Source organism: Cervus canadensis, chromosome 29 (genome assembly GCF_019320065.1).
Source record: "Cervus canadensis isolate Bull #8, Minnesota chromosome 29, ASM1932006v1, whole genome shotgun sequence".
NCBI classification, from domain to species: domain Eukaryota; kingdom Metazoa; phylum Chordata; class Mammalia; order Artiodactyla; family Cervidae; genus Cervus; species Cervus canadensis.
In genome coordinates, this window is record NC_057414.1 from 41,968,552 (window position 1) to 41,985,699 (window position 17,148).

General features: G+C 52.0%; 1 protein-coding gene across 2 annotated transcripts; it reads left to right on the forward strand.

The window, feature by feature from the left end:
• The first annotated feature begins 1,310 nt into the window (after nt 1-1,310).
• On the forward strand, nt 1,311-17,095 carry BBS1 (Bardet-Biedl syndrome 1). Of its 2 annotated transcripts, none has more exons than XM_043452268.1 (17): nt 1,311-1,410; nt 1,758-1,834; nt 1,951-1,985; nt 4,719-4,988; nt 5,103-5,149; nt 5,265-5,303; nt 5,428-5,500; nt 7,098-7,229; nt 7,960-8,066; nt 9,615-9,735; nt 9,901-10,059; nt 11,199-11,268; nt 11,831-11,989; nt 12,858-12,991; nt 13,944-14,078; nt 14,839-14,925; nt 15,147-17,095. In XM_043452268.1, exons 1-17 carry the CDS (start codon nt 1,364-1,366, stop codon nt 15,231-15,233), a joined length of 1,779 nt encoding a protein of 592 aa, XP_043308203.1. In that variant the 5' UTR covers nt 1,311-1,363; the 3' UTR covers nt 15,234-17,095. The 2 variants fall into 2 exon arrangements, with proteins under 2 accessions (XP_043308203.1, XP_043308204.1); XM_043452269.1 differs by having other exon boundaries at nt 1,340-1,410; nt 1,761-1,834.
• Nucleotides 17,096-17,148: the final 53 nt, after the last annotated feature.

Consider the following 17,148-nt stretch of genomic DNA (forward strand, 5'->3'; position numbering starts at 1 on the left):
CCTCTAAATATGGATATGCAAAGAGTCACATAGATGAACATAACACAATTTTTGCCATCCTCCTTCATGGCTTTTCTTCTGTTTTAAAGAAGAAGCTGAAAACTGGAACTAAGATCATGGCTGTAGCCATGAAATTAAAAGACGCTTGCTCCTTGAAAGAAAAGATATGACAAACCTAGATAGCATATTAAAAAGCAGAGACATCACTTTGCCAACAAAAGTCTCTATAGTCAAAGCTATGGTTTTTCCAGTAGTCATGTATGGATGTGAGAGTTGGACCATAAAGAAGGCTAAGAGCTGAAAAACAGATGCTTTCCAACAATGGTATTGGAGAAGACTCTTGAGAATTCCTTGGACAGCAAGGAGATCAACCCAGTCGTTCCTTAAGGAAATCAACCTCGAATATTTATTGGAAGGACTGGTGCTGAAGCTGAAGCTCCATTTGGCCACCTGATGTGAAATGCCGACTCATTAGAAAAGACCCTGATGCTGGGGAAGATTGAAAGCAGGAGAAGTGGGCAACAGAGAATGAGATAGTTGGATGGCATCACTGATTCAATGGACATGAGTTTGAGCAAACGCCGGGAGATAGGGAAGGACAGGGAAGCCTGGCTTACTGTAGGGGTCGCAAAGAGGGACAGGACTGAGTGACTGAACAGCAACAGCAAAAAAAATTGGAACACCTCAATCCTAGAATTTAATTGCTCTTTTTTTCTTTTAATCTATTTTTGGCTGCTGGTGTACAGGCTCTAGGACTGGGGCTTCAATACTTGCCACAGAGGGGCAGAGTCAGGAATTGCGGCTTAGTTGCTCTGTGGCACGTGGGATCTTCCCAGACCAGATCTTCTTAAACGGAACAGGTGTTTCCTTCATTGGCAGGCAGATGGCTGCTTTACCACTGAGCCACCAGCGGAGCCCAGGAGTTAATCCCTTAACCTTTATGTTTTGCTTCTCTATCCTGGACCTCGAGAGTAAGGAGGGAAGAAAGGACGGGGCCCCCTTTCCACCCAGTTAACCGTGAGGATTAGCGGACGAGTTAGTTTTGCTGTTAAACTGGAGAAGGGTACCTCTCCAGGCCTCAAAGCTCGAGGGCCCCGCGGCTGAGCCAGAGGTGCAGGGCCTAGAAGCTCCTGATGGGAAGAATCAGAGATAAATTATATACGTCGGAATGAGGGATTGCATTTCAGCTGGTAGAAACCCCCCCGGCGCAAGGACCAGCGCAACTTGCTCAGCAGCCTCTCAGTCCCGGGCCGGAAAGTTGAGCGCCCGGAACCTTGACACGCAAGCTTCCCCCCAACCCGGGCGCTTTTGGGCGCCGCGCGGCGGCGGACCAGAGCCGGTTGCCAAGGTGACGCCTGGGAAGATGGCTGCTACCTCTCCGTCGCAGGCAGACGGCGGCAAAGGCAAGAGGTAAAGGCTGGGATCCTTGAGACCCCTTTTCCCGCATATATAAAGATGAGGCCCCGGTCCCTGGGATCTGGGATCCTGCGAGTCTCAGCAGCGCTGGCAGTCCTTAAAGGGCTCTTAAAGATCCCATAGGGAAACAGACCCAGGGAGTGAATGGGTGTGTGGGTGACTCGAGTGCTGCGGTGGGGGAGCTGGAACTTGGACGCTGACTCTTTCCCCCTAGTTCAGAGCTTCCTACACACCTCATCCCCAGAAACCAGTTCCCGCAAAATGTTCTTCCTTCCCCTGGGATTCATCTTCTGCCCCCGACCCCCCACCCGCGTCCCCCAACTCTGTCCCTCTTCTCCCAGCAGTGAGGCCAGTTCGAAATGGCTGAACGCAGTTTCCGATCCCATGACGAACATCCACACCTTTCCCGCCTGCATGGGTGAGTCTCTGGGACCAGGAACTCCGGTTCTGGGGAGACCGGAGAGTCAGATGGTCCTATAATTAAGCTTCTAGGATGCTGAGATCCTGGTTTATGGCCCTTTTTATGTTTTCCAGCGCTGGCCGATTTGCACGGGGACGGGGAGTACGAGGTAAGCCTGTCACCCCAGAAGTGAGGTTTCCTGATAGTTCCAAAGAAGCTCAACGTAGTCTGGAATTCATGTGCACTTTGAAAAAGCACCTTTAGTGTTACGCTTTATTTTTAACGTGGAAGTGGAGAGAACCTGTTGATTTCATATGACATACTGCAGAAAGTAGAGCTAAACAAAATGCTGCTGGAGATTATACTAAGACAAAGCCTCTTCATTTTGTTGACGTTAATTCTTAGCTGGAAGGGTACATCCCATGGTTGGGGGTGGGGCGTCAGAATCTGGAGGGAATTTAAAAGAGAGGAGACTTGAGAGTTTTTGTTTATCAAAAGGGTATAAATCTTAAGGTTAACCATGAGCTGATCATCTTGAAACTGGATGATGGCTATTTGGGGGTTCGTTATATGAGTCTCTACTTTTGTATATGACTGAAATTTTTCCATAATAAAAAGATTAAATTTTAAAATAAAAATGTAAAGATAAGTAAAGAAATAAAAAATTTTAAAGGCACAGATTTTTTTAAAGGTTGAGAAATTATTGAGCTAAAGAAAGGAAGTTAACATATATTGAGTACTCATTTCTGCACTAGACCCTCTTTGAGGCATTTTCACATACATAGATATTGTTTATCTCCATTTTGTTTGTGGGAATATAGATTCCAAAAAGCTGAGTTTACCAAGTTTGTAAAAGGTGGCAGACCTGGGTCTGTCAAATTCCCCATCACATGTTCCATTACTGCTCAGCCCTCACCAAGGGCAGTAATCTACAATGGATATGTTATGATGGCAGCTAGAAAGGAGTCATATCCTGCTTGGACAGTGCAGTAAGATTCGTGGCTTTGGCCCCCAAATCCCTGTCCATAGAGCATTCAACAATTTAGCAAGCATACAGTGAACCCCTTGGTTAAGGAAACCACTCTAGTCTTGTTGCCTGGAGAATCGCATGGACAGAGAAGCCTGGCAGGGTACAGTCTATGGGGTTGCAAAGAGTCGGACACAACTGAGCGACTAACACACAGTGAATCCCCTACTGTGTGTAAGTTTTTGTGCAGAGGCTAAACTGAGAAATGAATCAGTCCGTAGCCAGAAGGAAAGACGGATACTGTCCTTGATTCATCCACAGTTTTGACTGAACACCTGGTGTATCCTTGGTGCTGGGTTGACAGCAGTGAAGGGTGGAGAAATCACAGAAATCACAGAAATGTGCTTAGTTGCTCAGTTGTCCAACTCTTTGCAGCCCCGTGGCCTGCCAGGCTCCTCTGTCCTAAACTGGAGGCAGGAGGAGGCAGTACTATGTGAACTGTGTTGAAGGATGAATGAAGTGTGTCGAGAAGGCATGGAAGAGGGGAGGGCATTCCAGGCAGAGGGAATTGCACAAACAAAGGCAAAGAGGCTTGGAAACTCCCAGCATATCTGAAGAGAGTAAATTGAACATTAGAAAGTTGAGGCCAATATAAAACAGTAGTTAAAACCAGTGGCTTTGTTTTTTTTTAATTTTTGGTTGTACCCTGCAGCATGTGGGACCCTAGTTCCCCAGCCAGGAATCAAACCCGTGCCCCCTGCATTGGAAGGCAGAGTCCTAACCACAGGACTGCTGGGGAAGTCCCAAGACCACTGGCTTTGGATTCAGATAGACTTAGATTCAAGACCTTGCTCTGCCACCTACTAGCTATGTGACTTTTACCTAACATCTCTAAGCCTTATAGCTTCCTGATTTGTGAAATGGGGCTAATAATTGTATCTACCTCACAGGTTGTTGCTCAGATTAAATAAAAGGGTACATGAAGTTACTGGTGTGGCTCCAGGCACACTGAGCATGCTCGGAATCCAGGCATTCTGTGGCAGCCTGCCTTCTGGCTGGAGCATAGCCTGGATGGGGAAGTGATAGAAAACCTGCTGAGAGCCAGATCAGAGGGGCCTTGCAGGCTTCACTCAGGAGAATGGGCTTGCATGGCAGCTGCAGTGGCTTGGAGGGTGGAAATAGAAGAGCTTGGTTCTCCTCTGTGGGTTGCTAGAGCACATCCCACTCTGCGCACTGGGTTCTGCATCTTTAGCTCCTTTCCCATTTGGAAGCCCAGCCTCAGAGCCCAGATATGAGTTTCAGGCTCCCCAGTGACCTCAGTCACTGTCCCAGTGTGTAGAATAGTGTCTGGCATGGAGCAGGCCCTGAAGAAACATTTACTGAACACACACTGAAAGTGTCAGCCGCCCCCTGTTCCCCGCTAGGTTCTGCAGCTCACTGTCTCACTTGACTTTCACTACAAGTGTCCTGCGGTGTGCATGGGTGCGTGCTCGGTTGCTTCACTTGTGTCCACCTCGTGCAACCCCGTGGACTAGCCTGTCGGGCTCCTCTGTCCATGGGATTCTCCAGGCATGAATACTGGAGTGGGTTGCCATGCCCTCCTCCAGGGGATCTTCATGGCCCAGCAGGGACTGAGCCTGCGTCTCTTAGGTCTCCTGCGTTGGCAGGCAGGTTTTGTGGTTTTTTACCACTAGCACCACTTGGGAAGCCCCTGTCGCGTCGTAGGTATTCCCATTTTGCAGGTGGGAAAACTGGCTCAGGAAGTCATTTTTCCCAAGGGCACACAGCTTGCAAAACCTTTGCCCTCCTCCCACCCACCTGTGGTACACTCTGAGTCTATATGGATGTGCACCAGCAAAAAGCTAAGCCCAAGAAGAGGGGCAGTAGGTGGGTCTTTAGACCCTAAGCCTGGAGTCAGCCAGCCTCTCTCTGCAGCTGGTCGTGGGAGACCTTGGCCCAGATGGGCGGCAGCCCCGCCTGAAGGTGCTTAAAGGAACAGTGCTGAGGGAAAGCCCGCTACCTGCCCTGCCAGCTGCTGCTGTCACCTTCCTCATGGAGTCACATGAGCCCCAGACACCAGCAGTGGCAATCGCATCAGGCCCTTGTGTGTATATGTATAAGAATCTCAAGCCCTACTTCAAGTTCAGCCTGCCCCCATTGCCTGTAAACCCCCTGGAACAAGACCTTTGGAATCAAGCCAAAGAGGTAAGTGACCTGGGGGATGAGAGCAAGAAGGCAGAGGTGGCCACTGCGGGTGGGCCTCATTCCCTGCCTGGCTCTGGAGCTCACAGGCTCTACCTTCTTCCCATGGTGGCACAGGACCGGATTGACCCCTTGACCCTGAAGGAGATGCTGGAAGGCATCAGGTGAGAGCCCACTTTCCCCTTCATGTGCCTCCCTCACCCCCCAGTTCCTACTCCTTCATCCCAGAGCCCACCGTCTGACACCCCCTCCCCTGCACTGGCCCTGTTCTCCTTACAGGGAGAAGGCAGAGGTGCCTTTGTCTGTGCAGTCCCTCAGGTAAGGGCCCTCTGGACGGCCGGGGCTCCAGAAGCTCCCAGGGAGGGCAGGGGGAGAGGCTGTGGCGTGGCCCATGGAGGGCAGGCAGGGCCTGGGTGCACAGATGTCCCCACGCTGTGTCCAGGTTTCTGCAGCTGGAGCTGCGTGAGATGGAGGCGTTCGTGAACCAGCACAAGTCCAAGTCCATCAAGCGGCAGGTACTGCCCCTTCTCATTTCCCTGTGAGATATACAGTTGTGTTTTTTTTTTTTAAACAGACCACGTAACATTAGTGGTAAAGCCAAACCCGACTAGTTTTATTTTGCAGTTTCCCTTCCAGCCTGTGCCACCTGTGTAGTCTGCAGGGCTTCTCCATGTCGCTTAGCAGTGACAGCTTTGAGTTGATAGATACAGTTATGTAACTTATATAACTTTTATCATCTTGGGGGTAAAGGTAAAATATGCTCATTAGGGAAAATTTTGAAAATAGAAGTACAAAGGAGAAATACAAGTGACTATACTCTTACTACTCAGAGTACTCTTACCATTTTGATAACATTTCGTTCATAAATATGCTTTTATATCCTGCTTCCTTTGAGCACGTAACATTGTATCTTGAGCATTAGTCTGGAAGAACCCCAGTTTTAGTGGCCCCTTGATTATTTCATTGATGATTCATTATTCATTCATAATTTAACTATTCGGTGCAGATCATTGGTCAAGAAGTGTCTTCTTTTTAGTCACTTCATATTTTTCTTAGTTAGGATTTTAATGGCCTCATTGATAGACCTACTTATTGATGAGCTCTAGTGGTTCCTGACCTTGGGGGCTGAGCCTCTTCAGGGATGGGCTTTCAGAGCTGTCCCTGCATTTTAGAAAGCCACATAGGAACCACCCACTTGCTATAGAGGCCACTTGAGCCGAATACATTGACCAACACATACCTCCGTGTTTGGCTTGCCATAGATAATTCCCTGAGAAACATTGTTCTCTCCTGCTGATCAGTAGCTCAGATCCACAATCGTCACTATCTCTGAGTACTTTTAAAATCAGGGAGTGAGTTAAGTATTGCTTAAAAGATGCAGCGTGGGGGAGGCCATCTTTCCAGCTATGCATCGCAGCTCCATGGTTGGAGCCACTAGCATCCACATTTCTGTAACTTTCTCCTTCCACTAGGCATTGAGGATTCCTCTTTTTTTAATCTTAAAGATAGTCAACTCAGTGAACAGCTTTATCCAAAGAAACATTTTAGTCCCATTAAATTATTTCCATAGCAGAAATTCCTAAAAAGGGGATCATCTCCTTCTCTTTCGTTTTCTCTCCAATCACAATTAGAAGAACATATGCCCACTGTAGAAACTGCAGAAAAGCACAATGAATAAATTAAACCTTGCCTGTGATGTCATTGTCCAGAGATAACCAGTGTTTGTATTTACAGGTTTAGCTTTCCAAGATTTTTTTTATTCATATATATATTTTTTTAACTGGGATAATACTAATGTAACTTTTAACCTGTATTTTCTCTTAATACATTAGAAACATTCTCTCTGTCATTGAATCTTCTTTTAAAATCTGATTTTGGTAAATGACAGTGTGGTTTTTGATCATATAGATAGTTAATAATTGACTTAAAGAATCCTCTTTTGTTAGGAAATTAGGTTTGTTGCAATCAACACTTTTGTAGGTAAACCTTCTGTCACATCTCTAATACTTTTCTTCCTCCTTTGCCCTCTGTCTTTCTGGGGCATCCTGGGAGTAGCTGGGGTGGGAGATGGTGTGAGGGGATCTCCTGGGTGACCCTGGAGTCCTTCTGCAGACAGTCATCACCACCATGACCACCTTAAAGAAGAACCTGGCTGACGAGGACGCTGTGTCCTGCCTGGTGCTGGGCACTGAGAGCAAGGAGCTCCTGGTACTAGACCCGAAGGCCTTCACCATTCTGGCCAAGGTCAGTGTGGGGGCCTGGCCCTGGGCACACCCGAGGCACAGGCTCCACTCCCTCCCCCTCCTCCCCAAATCTCCTGCCCCAGTTAGTTAGTCTTGGGGATACCTGTTTATTGTAGAAAGTTATAAAATGTAGATAGGCATAAGAAGACAGATATCCCCAAATCCTACCACTCATGCATGTCTTCTGTTACAGTTTTGGCACAAGTCTTCGTAGACGTTTTCATATTTAGACACGGGTATATAAGTTTCAATTTTTTTTTTTTTTTAAACAAAACAGCCCCATGCTGTAGGCTCCTGTAACCTGCTGTTTTCAAGCAGCAGTAGCTCATCGGTATCTTTCCATGTCCATATAAAAGCATGTCAGCCTTTTCAGAGGCCGCATAACATTGGTTATATAAATACTCTGTAATTTCTTTACCCTGTCGCCAATTGTACGTTGAAGTTGTTTTCAGTTTCTTGCTGTTATTAACCACCACCACAGTAGGCTTCCTTGCCAAATATCTTTGTGTGCTTATCTAAATACCTCCTTGCACGCTTTCCTAGAAATGGCATAGTTGAGTCAAAGGGTGTAGACTTAAAGGCTTTCTCTACCTGTTCCCCTCCAGAGAAACTGTTTTAAGTTTTAAACTGTGCCCAGGAGGGTGTGAGTGAGGCGATGGGGACTTAGGTGACGTCAGGTTAGGGAGGGGCTGGGGCTCCAGAGAAACCGGGGTGTTTGAGTCTCTCTGCAGATGAGCCTCCCCAGTGTCCCTGTCTTCCTGGAGGTTTCTGGCCAGTTTGAGGTGGAGTTTCGTCTTGCCGCTGCCTGCCGCAATGGGAGCATCTATATGCTGAGAAGGTAGCCACATCCGAGCTCTCTAGTGTCAGAAGGAACATCTCAGAAACCTAGTGGTTTCGAGGGCTTACAAGATGAGCAGGGCTTTGGAGCGAGAACGTGGGACTGGAAAGAGCCCAGAGCTTCATGGGAGGCAGAGCCCTTGAGCACAAGGGATGGCTGGAGGATTGTCCGGTGCGGCCTGGCAAAGTGAGAGACTAGGCTGGGTGGCTGTGACACGAGCAGTGCAATCAGATATTAGATCAAAATGGTCTCTCCTATTTGTTCTGTTGCTTTTGTAGGTACGGGAAATTTCCTCATGCGTTAGTTTGATGTTTCTTAACTGTCATTCTTTTAATTCAAGAAATCTTTTTGAGTACCTGCTATGAATTAAGCATTGCATGAGGTATTGGGGATATATTGATGAACAAAATATGTAGTCCCTACCCTTGTGGGAAGACATATTAAGACCAAGATTATATTACAAACTGGATACATGCTATGGAGGAAAAGTACTGGCTCAGTGAGGAGAAAAAGGGGGTCAGGGTGATCAGTGAATGCCTGTATGAAGAGATTACTTGACAGTTAAGAAGGATCCAGTTCAAAAAAGTGGAGCAAGTGTTATAGACAGAGAGCACGTAAGTGAACTCTGGGTGGGAAAGACATTGGTATGTGCCACTTGAGCTTGGTGGCAAGAGATGACCTGGAGATCAGGTCAGCTCATGCAGGACCTGGTAGGACATGGTGAAGATTTTGGGTTTCATCTGAAGGGCAATAGAAAACCATTATGGGGTTTGACTCAGAAGATATGATGAATGACATGATCCGTGTTCATTTTGGAGGGTAGATTGGGATTAGGCCCAGAGACCAATGGGAACCTCTTCAGATGAGTCATCAGATGGGAGATGTCTCTGGCTTAGACTTAAGAAAGGTGGGCCAGAGTTTCTAGAGAAGAGAAATAAAGATTTAGATGTCAGGAAACTGCAAACACTGCGTCCACACAGAGCAAACTCCTCCTGATTTTCTGATAAATTACTAAACTATTATCCTAAATGGAATCTCAGTCCATTACTTCGTCTCACCTGAGGTACACTCACTGTAGACTGGTAAACACCAAGTTATCCCACAGATCACTGTAGTGAAATTGTGAGGAAGACCAGGAGGGAAAATACACACTTGTGTCATCCAAGGTCATGCAACTACGAAGTCCTAGAGGTGGAACTAGTTCCTGGTCCTCTGCTTGTGGGCCAAGGCTGCTCCCAGGATCATCTGTGGGGCCTGGAAAGAGGAGGGTCAGCCAGGGAAGGAGAGAAGGTTTCTGGACTGGGAGTGAGTGAGCGAGTGAGCGTTAGTTGCTCAGTTGCTCTCCGATCCCATGGACTGTAGTCCTCCAGGCTCCTCTGTCCATGGGGATTCTCCAGGCAAGAATACTGGAGTGGGTTGCCATGCCCTCCTCCTGGGATCTTCCCGACCCAGGGATAGGACCTGAGTCTCCTGCATTGCAAGCAGACTTTTTACCACGTGAGCCACCAGGAAGCTCTGGGGCTGAGAGTGTGGGTCTTCATTCCACAGAGACTCCAAGCGCCCCAAGTACTGCATCGAGCTGAGCGCCCAGCCTGTGGGGCTTGTCCTTGTACACAAAGTCCTGGTGGTGGGCAGCAACCAAGACAGCCTGCACGGCTTCACCCACAAGGTGTGATCTCACGGCAAGCACCCCCAAGCCCCTCCAGCCTTGTCTCCTCGGGCGCCCTCAGCAGGCGAGCCCTTCTGGCATTCCCTTCCCAGCAACTCCAGCCACCCACTTCTTTCCACTCCTCGGCGCTGAGCCCCCAGTAGACACTTAGCTGCTCCCTCCCAGGGTAAGAAGCTGTGGACGGTGCAGATGCCTGCAGCCATCCTGGCCATGAACCTCCTGGAGCAGCACTCCCGGGGCCTGCAGGCCGTCATGGTCGGGCTGGCCAATAGAGAGGTCCGCATTTACCAGGACAAGGCCCTGCTCGATGTCATCCGCACGCCGGTGAGCTGCTGACTCCTCCCTGCCCCGCTCCCACCTTTGGGGCTCACTCACTGCCTCTCCTGATCCCACTCCACCTGCCACCCTTAACTTTTGATGTGTTTTGAAAACATTGATTGAGTATCTCATCTGCACAACTCACTGTATTGGAAGGATAAAACAATGACTGAATCCTTATTGTCAAGGGACTTGCAGTCTAAGGTGCAAGCCAGCCAGAAACACAGCTGATTCAAATACAAGACAGCCTAAAGCAAAGCAAAGCCCAGAAAAAGCGCAGAGACAGACTCTAGTGACTGGGGGTGGTGGTGAGAGATACATAGGGATGGAACTCAGGAGCGATTTCACAGAGCAAATACAATTCAGCTGGTCCTCGAGGCAGTTTGCTCTGAGAAATGGAGTAGATAAATGAAGGCGCAATATTCCAGACTGGAAGTAACATGAACAACGGCTGAGAGGATGAGTGTTCTTGACAAAGGAATCCAGGTAGTTTGGTGAATTTGGACCAGAGTTTTTCAAACAAAGTTTTGAGTCATCAAATCAATTTGATGAGCCAGTAACAGAACCAGAAAAAAGTTCAGAGTGTATCACGTGTGAAACTTTTGTGTGTATGTATGTGTAAAGTGTCGTATGTCACAATATAATGTTTGAAAGCAGCTGGTTTAGACCACAGGCTTTCGGGAGGGCAGGCGGTATGGTGTGCAGGTTGGGAAAAGGACAAAGAGAAAAGGCAGGTTGGAGTCAGATATGGAAGGCCTTGAATGTGTGAACAAGGAGAGCAGAAACCATTGGAGGTTTTTCAGCCAAGAATAGACATGGTCATATTTGTATTTTGAAAGGCAACAGAAGCAGCTGTTTGAAGGACAGACTGGGGAAAAAGACGGCTGGGAGACCTGTTAGAAAGCTGAATCCAAAGGCCAGTGATGTCCAGTCTGGAACTATGGCCATGACAGTGAGCAGGGAGCGGGGTGAAGGGAGATTAGAAATACAGGAAATATTTCAGAGGCAGTATAGCCCCCGGCCTCACCTCACATTTCACCTCTTACATCATATGTGGAGTCTCCCAGCCTTACCCCCCACTATTCCCACCCCTGTTCTCTTCACTGAGATCTTTTCCCAACTAAACTCTGGTGTCTCTACCATAGGAGGCAGTGACCAGCCTTTGCTTTGGCCGCTTTGGACGGGAAGATAACACCCTCATCATGACTACACAAGGCAAGGAGGGTCAGGCCTCGTGAGGGTTTTAGAGTTGGGAGTCCGTGGGACCAGACCCTGGGAAGAAGAGGAGGTGGATGTGGAACATGGGTGGACCTGGGTTTGGGAAGCAGGGCCTGCAGACACTGTCCTCTCTGGGGCTGGGCCTTGACTGGGGAGAGCTCATCAGCAGTTTGATGTCACTACCTGGGGCCAGGCCCTGGCTGTGTCTCCAGTTCACCCCAGTGTCTGCCACAGGAACATCAAAATAGTCAGTAAATATCTGCTAGGAACTCTCCTGGTGGTCTAGTGGTTAGAACTCCATGCTTCCACTTCAGGTGACTCAGGTGTGATCCCTGGTCAGGGAACTAAGATCCCGCAAGCCAAGTGACTTGCCCAAACAAATAAATAACTGCTAAATGAATGAATGCATTACTTATAGGACACACTTCATTCCTTTCAGAGACCTACAGTCTCAGCAAGGAGACAGAAGAGGGTCAACATGAGGCAGATTGGGGAAAAAGAATGGGACTGTTGGGTGGGCCTGGGGAGGACACATCTGCCATCTGTCCTCTTCCCTTAGGCGGTGGCCTGATCATGAAGATCCTCAAGCGCACAGCAGTGTTTGCGGAGGGGGGAGGGGAGGTGGACCCCCTACTAAGCCAGCCCGTGAAACTCAACGTGCCCCGGAAGACCCGGATCTATGTGGACCAGACGCTGCGAGAGCGGGAAGCCGGCACCGGTGAGGCTCAGGCCGAGTCCCTCCTCCTCCTCCTCCTCTATTCCTCCAAAGTGGCAGCAACTGGGTGAACGCCACCTGGGTGCCCTGAGCAGTGGGAGGAGACCTGGGCGAACCGGGCGGGTCTCACGCCTCTGGAGGCCCAGAGACAGCCTCGGAAGTACACCCTGCCAACAAGGAACTGGAGCTCAAGGCAGACAGTGCTGCGGCTGCCCCTCGAGTTCAGAGGAGGGAACAGCCAGTTCTAGGTGCAGGAGTTCTCAGAAGTAGAATTTGATCAAGGTTCTTCCTTTTCCTGTGTAACTTGTCATGCTCTTTTGTTCATTCAGTACCTGTGATCATGTCAGGCCCTGTGCCAAGTGCCTTGGATCAGGCCAGTCCCTACCTAAAGAGCTCACTAGACCTTGCTAACTTCACGTTGCATGATAGGTGCGGAAGTCTCTGCGGAGTGCTTTTGAGGCACACAAGAGATGCGTTTGCCTGGGAGCCTGGCAAAGGATTTAGAGATGACATTGGATTTGACTCTTAAAAGATGATTACACGTCCACCAGCCAGACAGAGACAGGGAAGGGCGATTTCGGCAGAGGCCTGGGTAAAGGCGCAGGGCCCTGCCTGGGTTCAGCCAGGCGCCAACAAAGGAGGCCGAGACTGCGCCGGCGGCCAGGAGGTGGGAGACGCCGGGTGGAGGGGCAGGGAGCGGTCCACAGCGTCCAGAGGCTGGCGGTGGGACCTCGGGCCCCTGTTGCACGCTCCCAGCCTCTGCCCCCTGTGCCTTCCTCTCACCCTCTCCCCACGGCAGCCGGGGCGGGCGCCTCCTCCCGCCCTGCCCCCCTCCCTCCTCACCGTCAGCCCCTCGCGTCCCTCCCCTCAGCCATGCACCAGACCTTCCAGGCGGACCTCTACCTGCTGCGCCTCCGGGCGGCCCGTGCCTACGTGCAGGCCCTTGAGTCCAGCCTCAGCCCCGTGTCTGTGACGGCCCAGGAGCCACTCAAGCTGCACGCCGTGGTGAGCTCTCGGGGTAGGGGGGTGCTCAGGCCACCTCAGGGCCAGAGGGGCAGAGGTCAGGGGTGGGCGGGAACCCCTCAGGCCAGAGCCGGTTCCAAGGCAACTAGATCCCATGCCCCTTGTCACCTGCCCACAGACTCAGGGACCAAGACCTCCTCCGTGGGCGCTCTCGCCTTCTCTCACCTGCGCTGCCTCTTCCCCTCAGCTGGCCGCAGAGCAGGGCACGCTCTCCAGCCCCCTCGTTCCATGTGGGGCCTCAGACAAGCCTCCAGACGTGGGGCCTGGCCCCCAGGTCGTCACCTTGGGACGTTTCTTCCCAGGAGCCTGGAGGGGGACTTTTCAGGAGTCTGTCCACTTCAGTAACTGCTGGCAGCCCAAGGGGGTCAGACTGCCCGGGGCAGGGATGGGGCCGTCCTGGGACTACACAGGCACAAGGAGGACGCGGAGCCCTTAGACACCCTGACCTCAAGGTCCTCAGGCCTCCAACCAGCTCTCAGTGGCTCCCTGACGTGTGCGGTCTGATCCAGTTGGGGTTCTAGTCTCTCTTTCCCTGAAGACCGTGGAGAGATCCAGAGAGGAAGAGGCTACAGAGTGCAGGGGGTGAGAGGGAGAAAGTGAAATCCCCGCAGCCGGCAGAGGACAAGCGGTGAAGGCGGGCCGGGCCCTGAGGAGAGGGGCAGGGCCGTGGGCCGGCGCAGGCGGAAGCCGGGCCTGCTTGCCCAGGCCAGCTCTGCCTCCCGCCCACCTTCTTCCGGGGCCGCCGCTCAACTCCGTACCCATGGAGCCACTCTTCTGAGCTCTGGGCCTGCTGATGGACAATGTGTCAGAGCAGTTGGAGGAGGGTGACTTGATGCTGATGAGGAAGCAGGCGGGCAGGGCCGGGGTCAACCATCCTCAGCACCCAAGTCCACTAGGTCCTAAGGGCTTTCTCCCCTCCCCACCCTCTCCACAGGTTCAGGGCCTGGGCCCCACCTTCAAGCTCACCCTTCACCTGCAGAACACGTCAACGGCCCGCCCCGTCCTGGGGCTGGTGGTCTGCTTCCTGTACAACGAGGTGCTCTATGCTCTGCCCCGGGCCTTCTTCAAGGTACCGGCGTGACAGAGGGTGGGGTGGGGCCTGGCCAGATGCCCACAGGTCAGAGGTGAGGGGGCTGGCAAGTGGCTGCAGCTACAGGGCCAACTAGGGCGCAGCAGGGGCCCTGAGGAGAGCCCCCGAGATTGCCTGCCCCAGCTGCTTTTCTCCCCGCCTGCGCGAGGTCTGAGGGCAGCACACGGAAGGTGCTGGGGTGAGAGTCCAGGGCCCACCTGTGCCGCTGTCGGAAGCCTGTTCATGCTGGGGGTCCCCAGAGCCCACCCTGCTGTCCAGCCCCTCCTGCAGCAGGAATGGGAACCCCACGGAGAACCTTCCAGAGTGAAGGGTGTTCCCCAGGTCCACATTTGAGCCTTAGTTGGAAGGACCAGAAACTGAGAAGGACTTTGGTATGTGGGTGAAACAGCCCTGGACTTGGTCGGAGGTCAAGAGGTTTAGGGACTAGGCTGGCAGTCCAGTGACTGAGACTCCACACTTCCCCTGCAGGGTTTGATCCCTGACCAGGGAACCAAAATCCAGCGTGCCGTGCAGCACAGCTAAAAAAAAAAAAGTTTACCTTTAATTATGGACACGCATGCAGGCCTGGGGCGTTCACTCCCCACGGAGCCCTGTGCCCCTCGAACAGGCCTGTCCCCCCTGCCCGCCCCACCAGGCTATGACATTCAGCTGGGACAGCAGGGTGACAGCGCTTTGAAATCTACCAGACACTGGCTGGGCATAAGGGCTGACTTCCTGACCTCTTTGTCCCCAAACTTAGGTCCCATTGCTGGTGCCAGGGCTCAACTACCCCCTGGAGACCTTTGTGAAGAGTCTTAGTGACAAGGGCATCTCAGACATCATCAAGGTAGGTCGCCAGTTGGTACTAGTGCAGGGGAGAGAGTGAGTGAGTGTGGGCAGGGCCCTGGGTGGCTGCCAGGAAGGGCTGGGTGTCTGCACAGCAGAGGCTCCCCCCCCTTGGACCGAGCCCTGCTCTAGGGTCGGTACAGACTAGGCCGTGCGGGCCTTCTTGGGGAGCAGCGGGGGAAGGCAGAATGCCCCCTACTACCATGGTCACCTTCTCCATAGGTGCTGGTGCTTCAAGAAGGCCAGAGCACACCCCTGCTGAGTGCCCACATCAACATGCCCATGAGTGAGGGCCTGGCAGCTGCCTGACCCCATGCTGGGGTTAAAGCCCCAGTGGAACCAGAACCAGGAGGATCCAGCCCCCTCCACTGCGCTGGGCAGAGTCCATAGTCCCAGGTTCGCTCCCGTGCGGCACCACGCTAGGCCGCCGCCTCCCTCCCCTCTCCTAGCGCCCCTCCCTCACTGCCCCGACCACTGGGTGAACCCGCAGCACAAGTAAGTGAGCGCCTTCCTCCTCAGGAAAACCCAGGCGCTGACCCTGTGGGCTCCTGCCACTCTGCTCTTGTCCCCACTTTCCCCCAGAAAGCACCCCCAGGTCCAAAGGAAAAGTTCTGCAGCAGTTACGCTGAGATGAGGGCATAGGCCCCGCCTTCTTCTCTGCCACTCTCCTTGGGCACGTCTCTTTGCTGCTGCTGCAGAGTTGGTGGGGGGCCTGGCCCCAGATAGTCAGAGGCTTTTCTCGGGTGAGACTGAGCCCCCTCTTGCTCCCTGGGGTGCCAGAGGCTTGGCTGTTGCCAGCTCAGCTTACAGGCAAAGCACATGCTCTGATCTCCCCCTCTTTCTATTCAGGGGCCCTGGGAATAGTTGCCTTCCCACAGGGGCCCCTTCTGAAGTCTTGGGCTTAGCCAAGGTCTCAGGCCTGTGATGCTCCATAAAGATCGCCAAGGAAGAGGCTGGCATAGGAGGGCAGAGAGTGCCTGGGCAGGGAGCTAGGGGCCCCGGGAGAGGAAGGCTCAACTAGACAGAGGAAAGGTGGGGTCAGGGCTCATAGGAGGGGCATCTCTGGGGTCCTGGGGAGGGGGCTTGGGAGGCAGAAGCCTAGAACTGCCGAACAAAATGCTGTTCTAAGCCCTGGAGCCCAGGTCAGTCAGGTGAGTGGCAAGTCACTGGGCAGTGGCCATAGTGTGTGAGATTTGCTAGAAAATCGTAGGCCTTAGGTGTCAGTCAGGGATTGAACGAAGGTGCGTGTTAAGGTCTTAGGGGTCAGAGATGCACAGTCTGGGCCCGTGGTGCCTCCTGGAGCCCCCTAGCCAGTCTGCTTGTCTCTTGGGTGAGTGCTACCCACGGCCGCCCTGCGCCATTGTAAGCCAGGAATCCTGTCCACTGAGGAAGGACCTATGTCTTCTTCGGACCAGGTACAGCCTAGCATGTGGCAGACAGCTTAGGCTTGTGGGAAGTAACCAAGTTTCTGTGTTTCCATTTCCCCAAGTTTAAAAGGAGGCGGTTTGACTAGATTCTGCTCTAATATCCTAGAGTTTGGCAGCCCCTGTAAAGAAACCAGGAATCAACTCCAGAAAGGGGGTACTCGGCAGGAGTAAGCACAGAACTTTTGCTCTTGAGACCAAGGACCCCACATTGATTGATTCCGCTGGACAACAGCCTCTGTGCTGGAGATGGTGAGGGACAGGCCACAGCCACACTCTCCGCAGGGAATGCATCTGGGGCGAGGTTAAGAGAATTAAGGGGTCTGGACCAAAGAAAGAGCCCGTCCCCCTCCTGTCTGCATGATCCAGCCACTCACAAACATAGACCAGTTAGGTCGGGGTGGTCTGGGGTTCCTCGATCAAGCTGACTGAGGCTCAGGGGGAATGAGGGGGAAGTTCAATATGGAAATGGAAAGACAGGTAGAGGGAGCGTCACTGTCAGACTTCAACCAAACCAGAAGCATTTTCCGAGAGAGTTCATCAGCGATGGAAGGCCCTGCCCTTGTCACTGGAGCCGTGTCACTGTGGTGAGGCCAGATGACCTTACAGCCCCTTTCACCCCCGTGAAGTGAACTGTGTGAACTCGGAACAAAGTCTCACCTGGGTTCCCCTCATGGTTATCCATGATGATGAAAGTGGAGAAACGATCCCGAGGCCCAACCCCTAATATGAACTTACATGATGTGATACTGTGTTGTTGTTCAGTCACTCGATTGTGTCCGACTCTGCAACCCCATGGA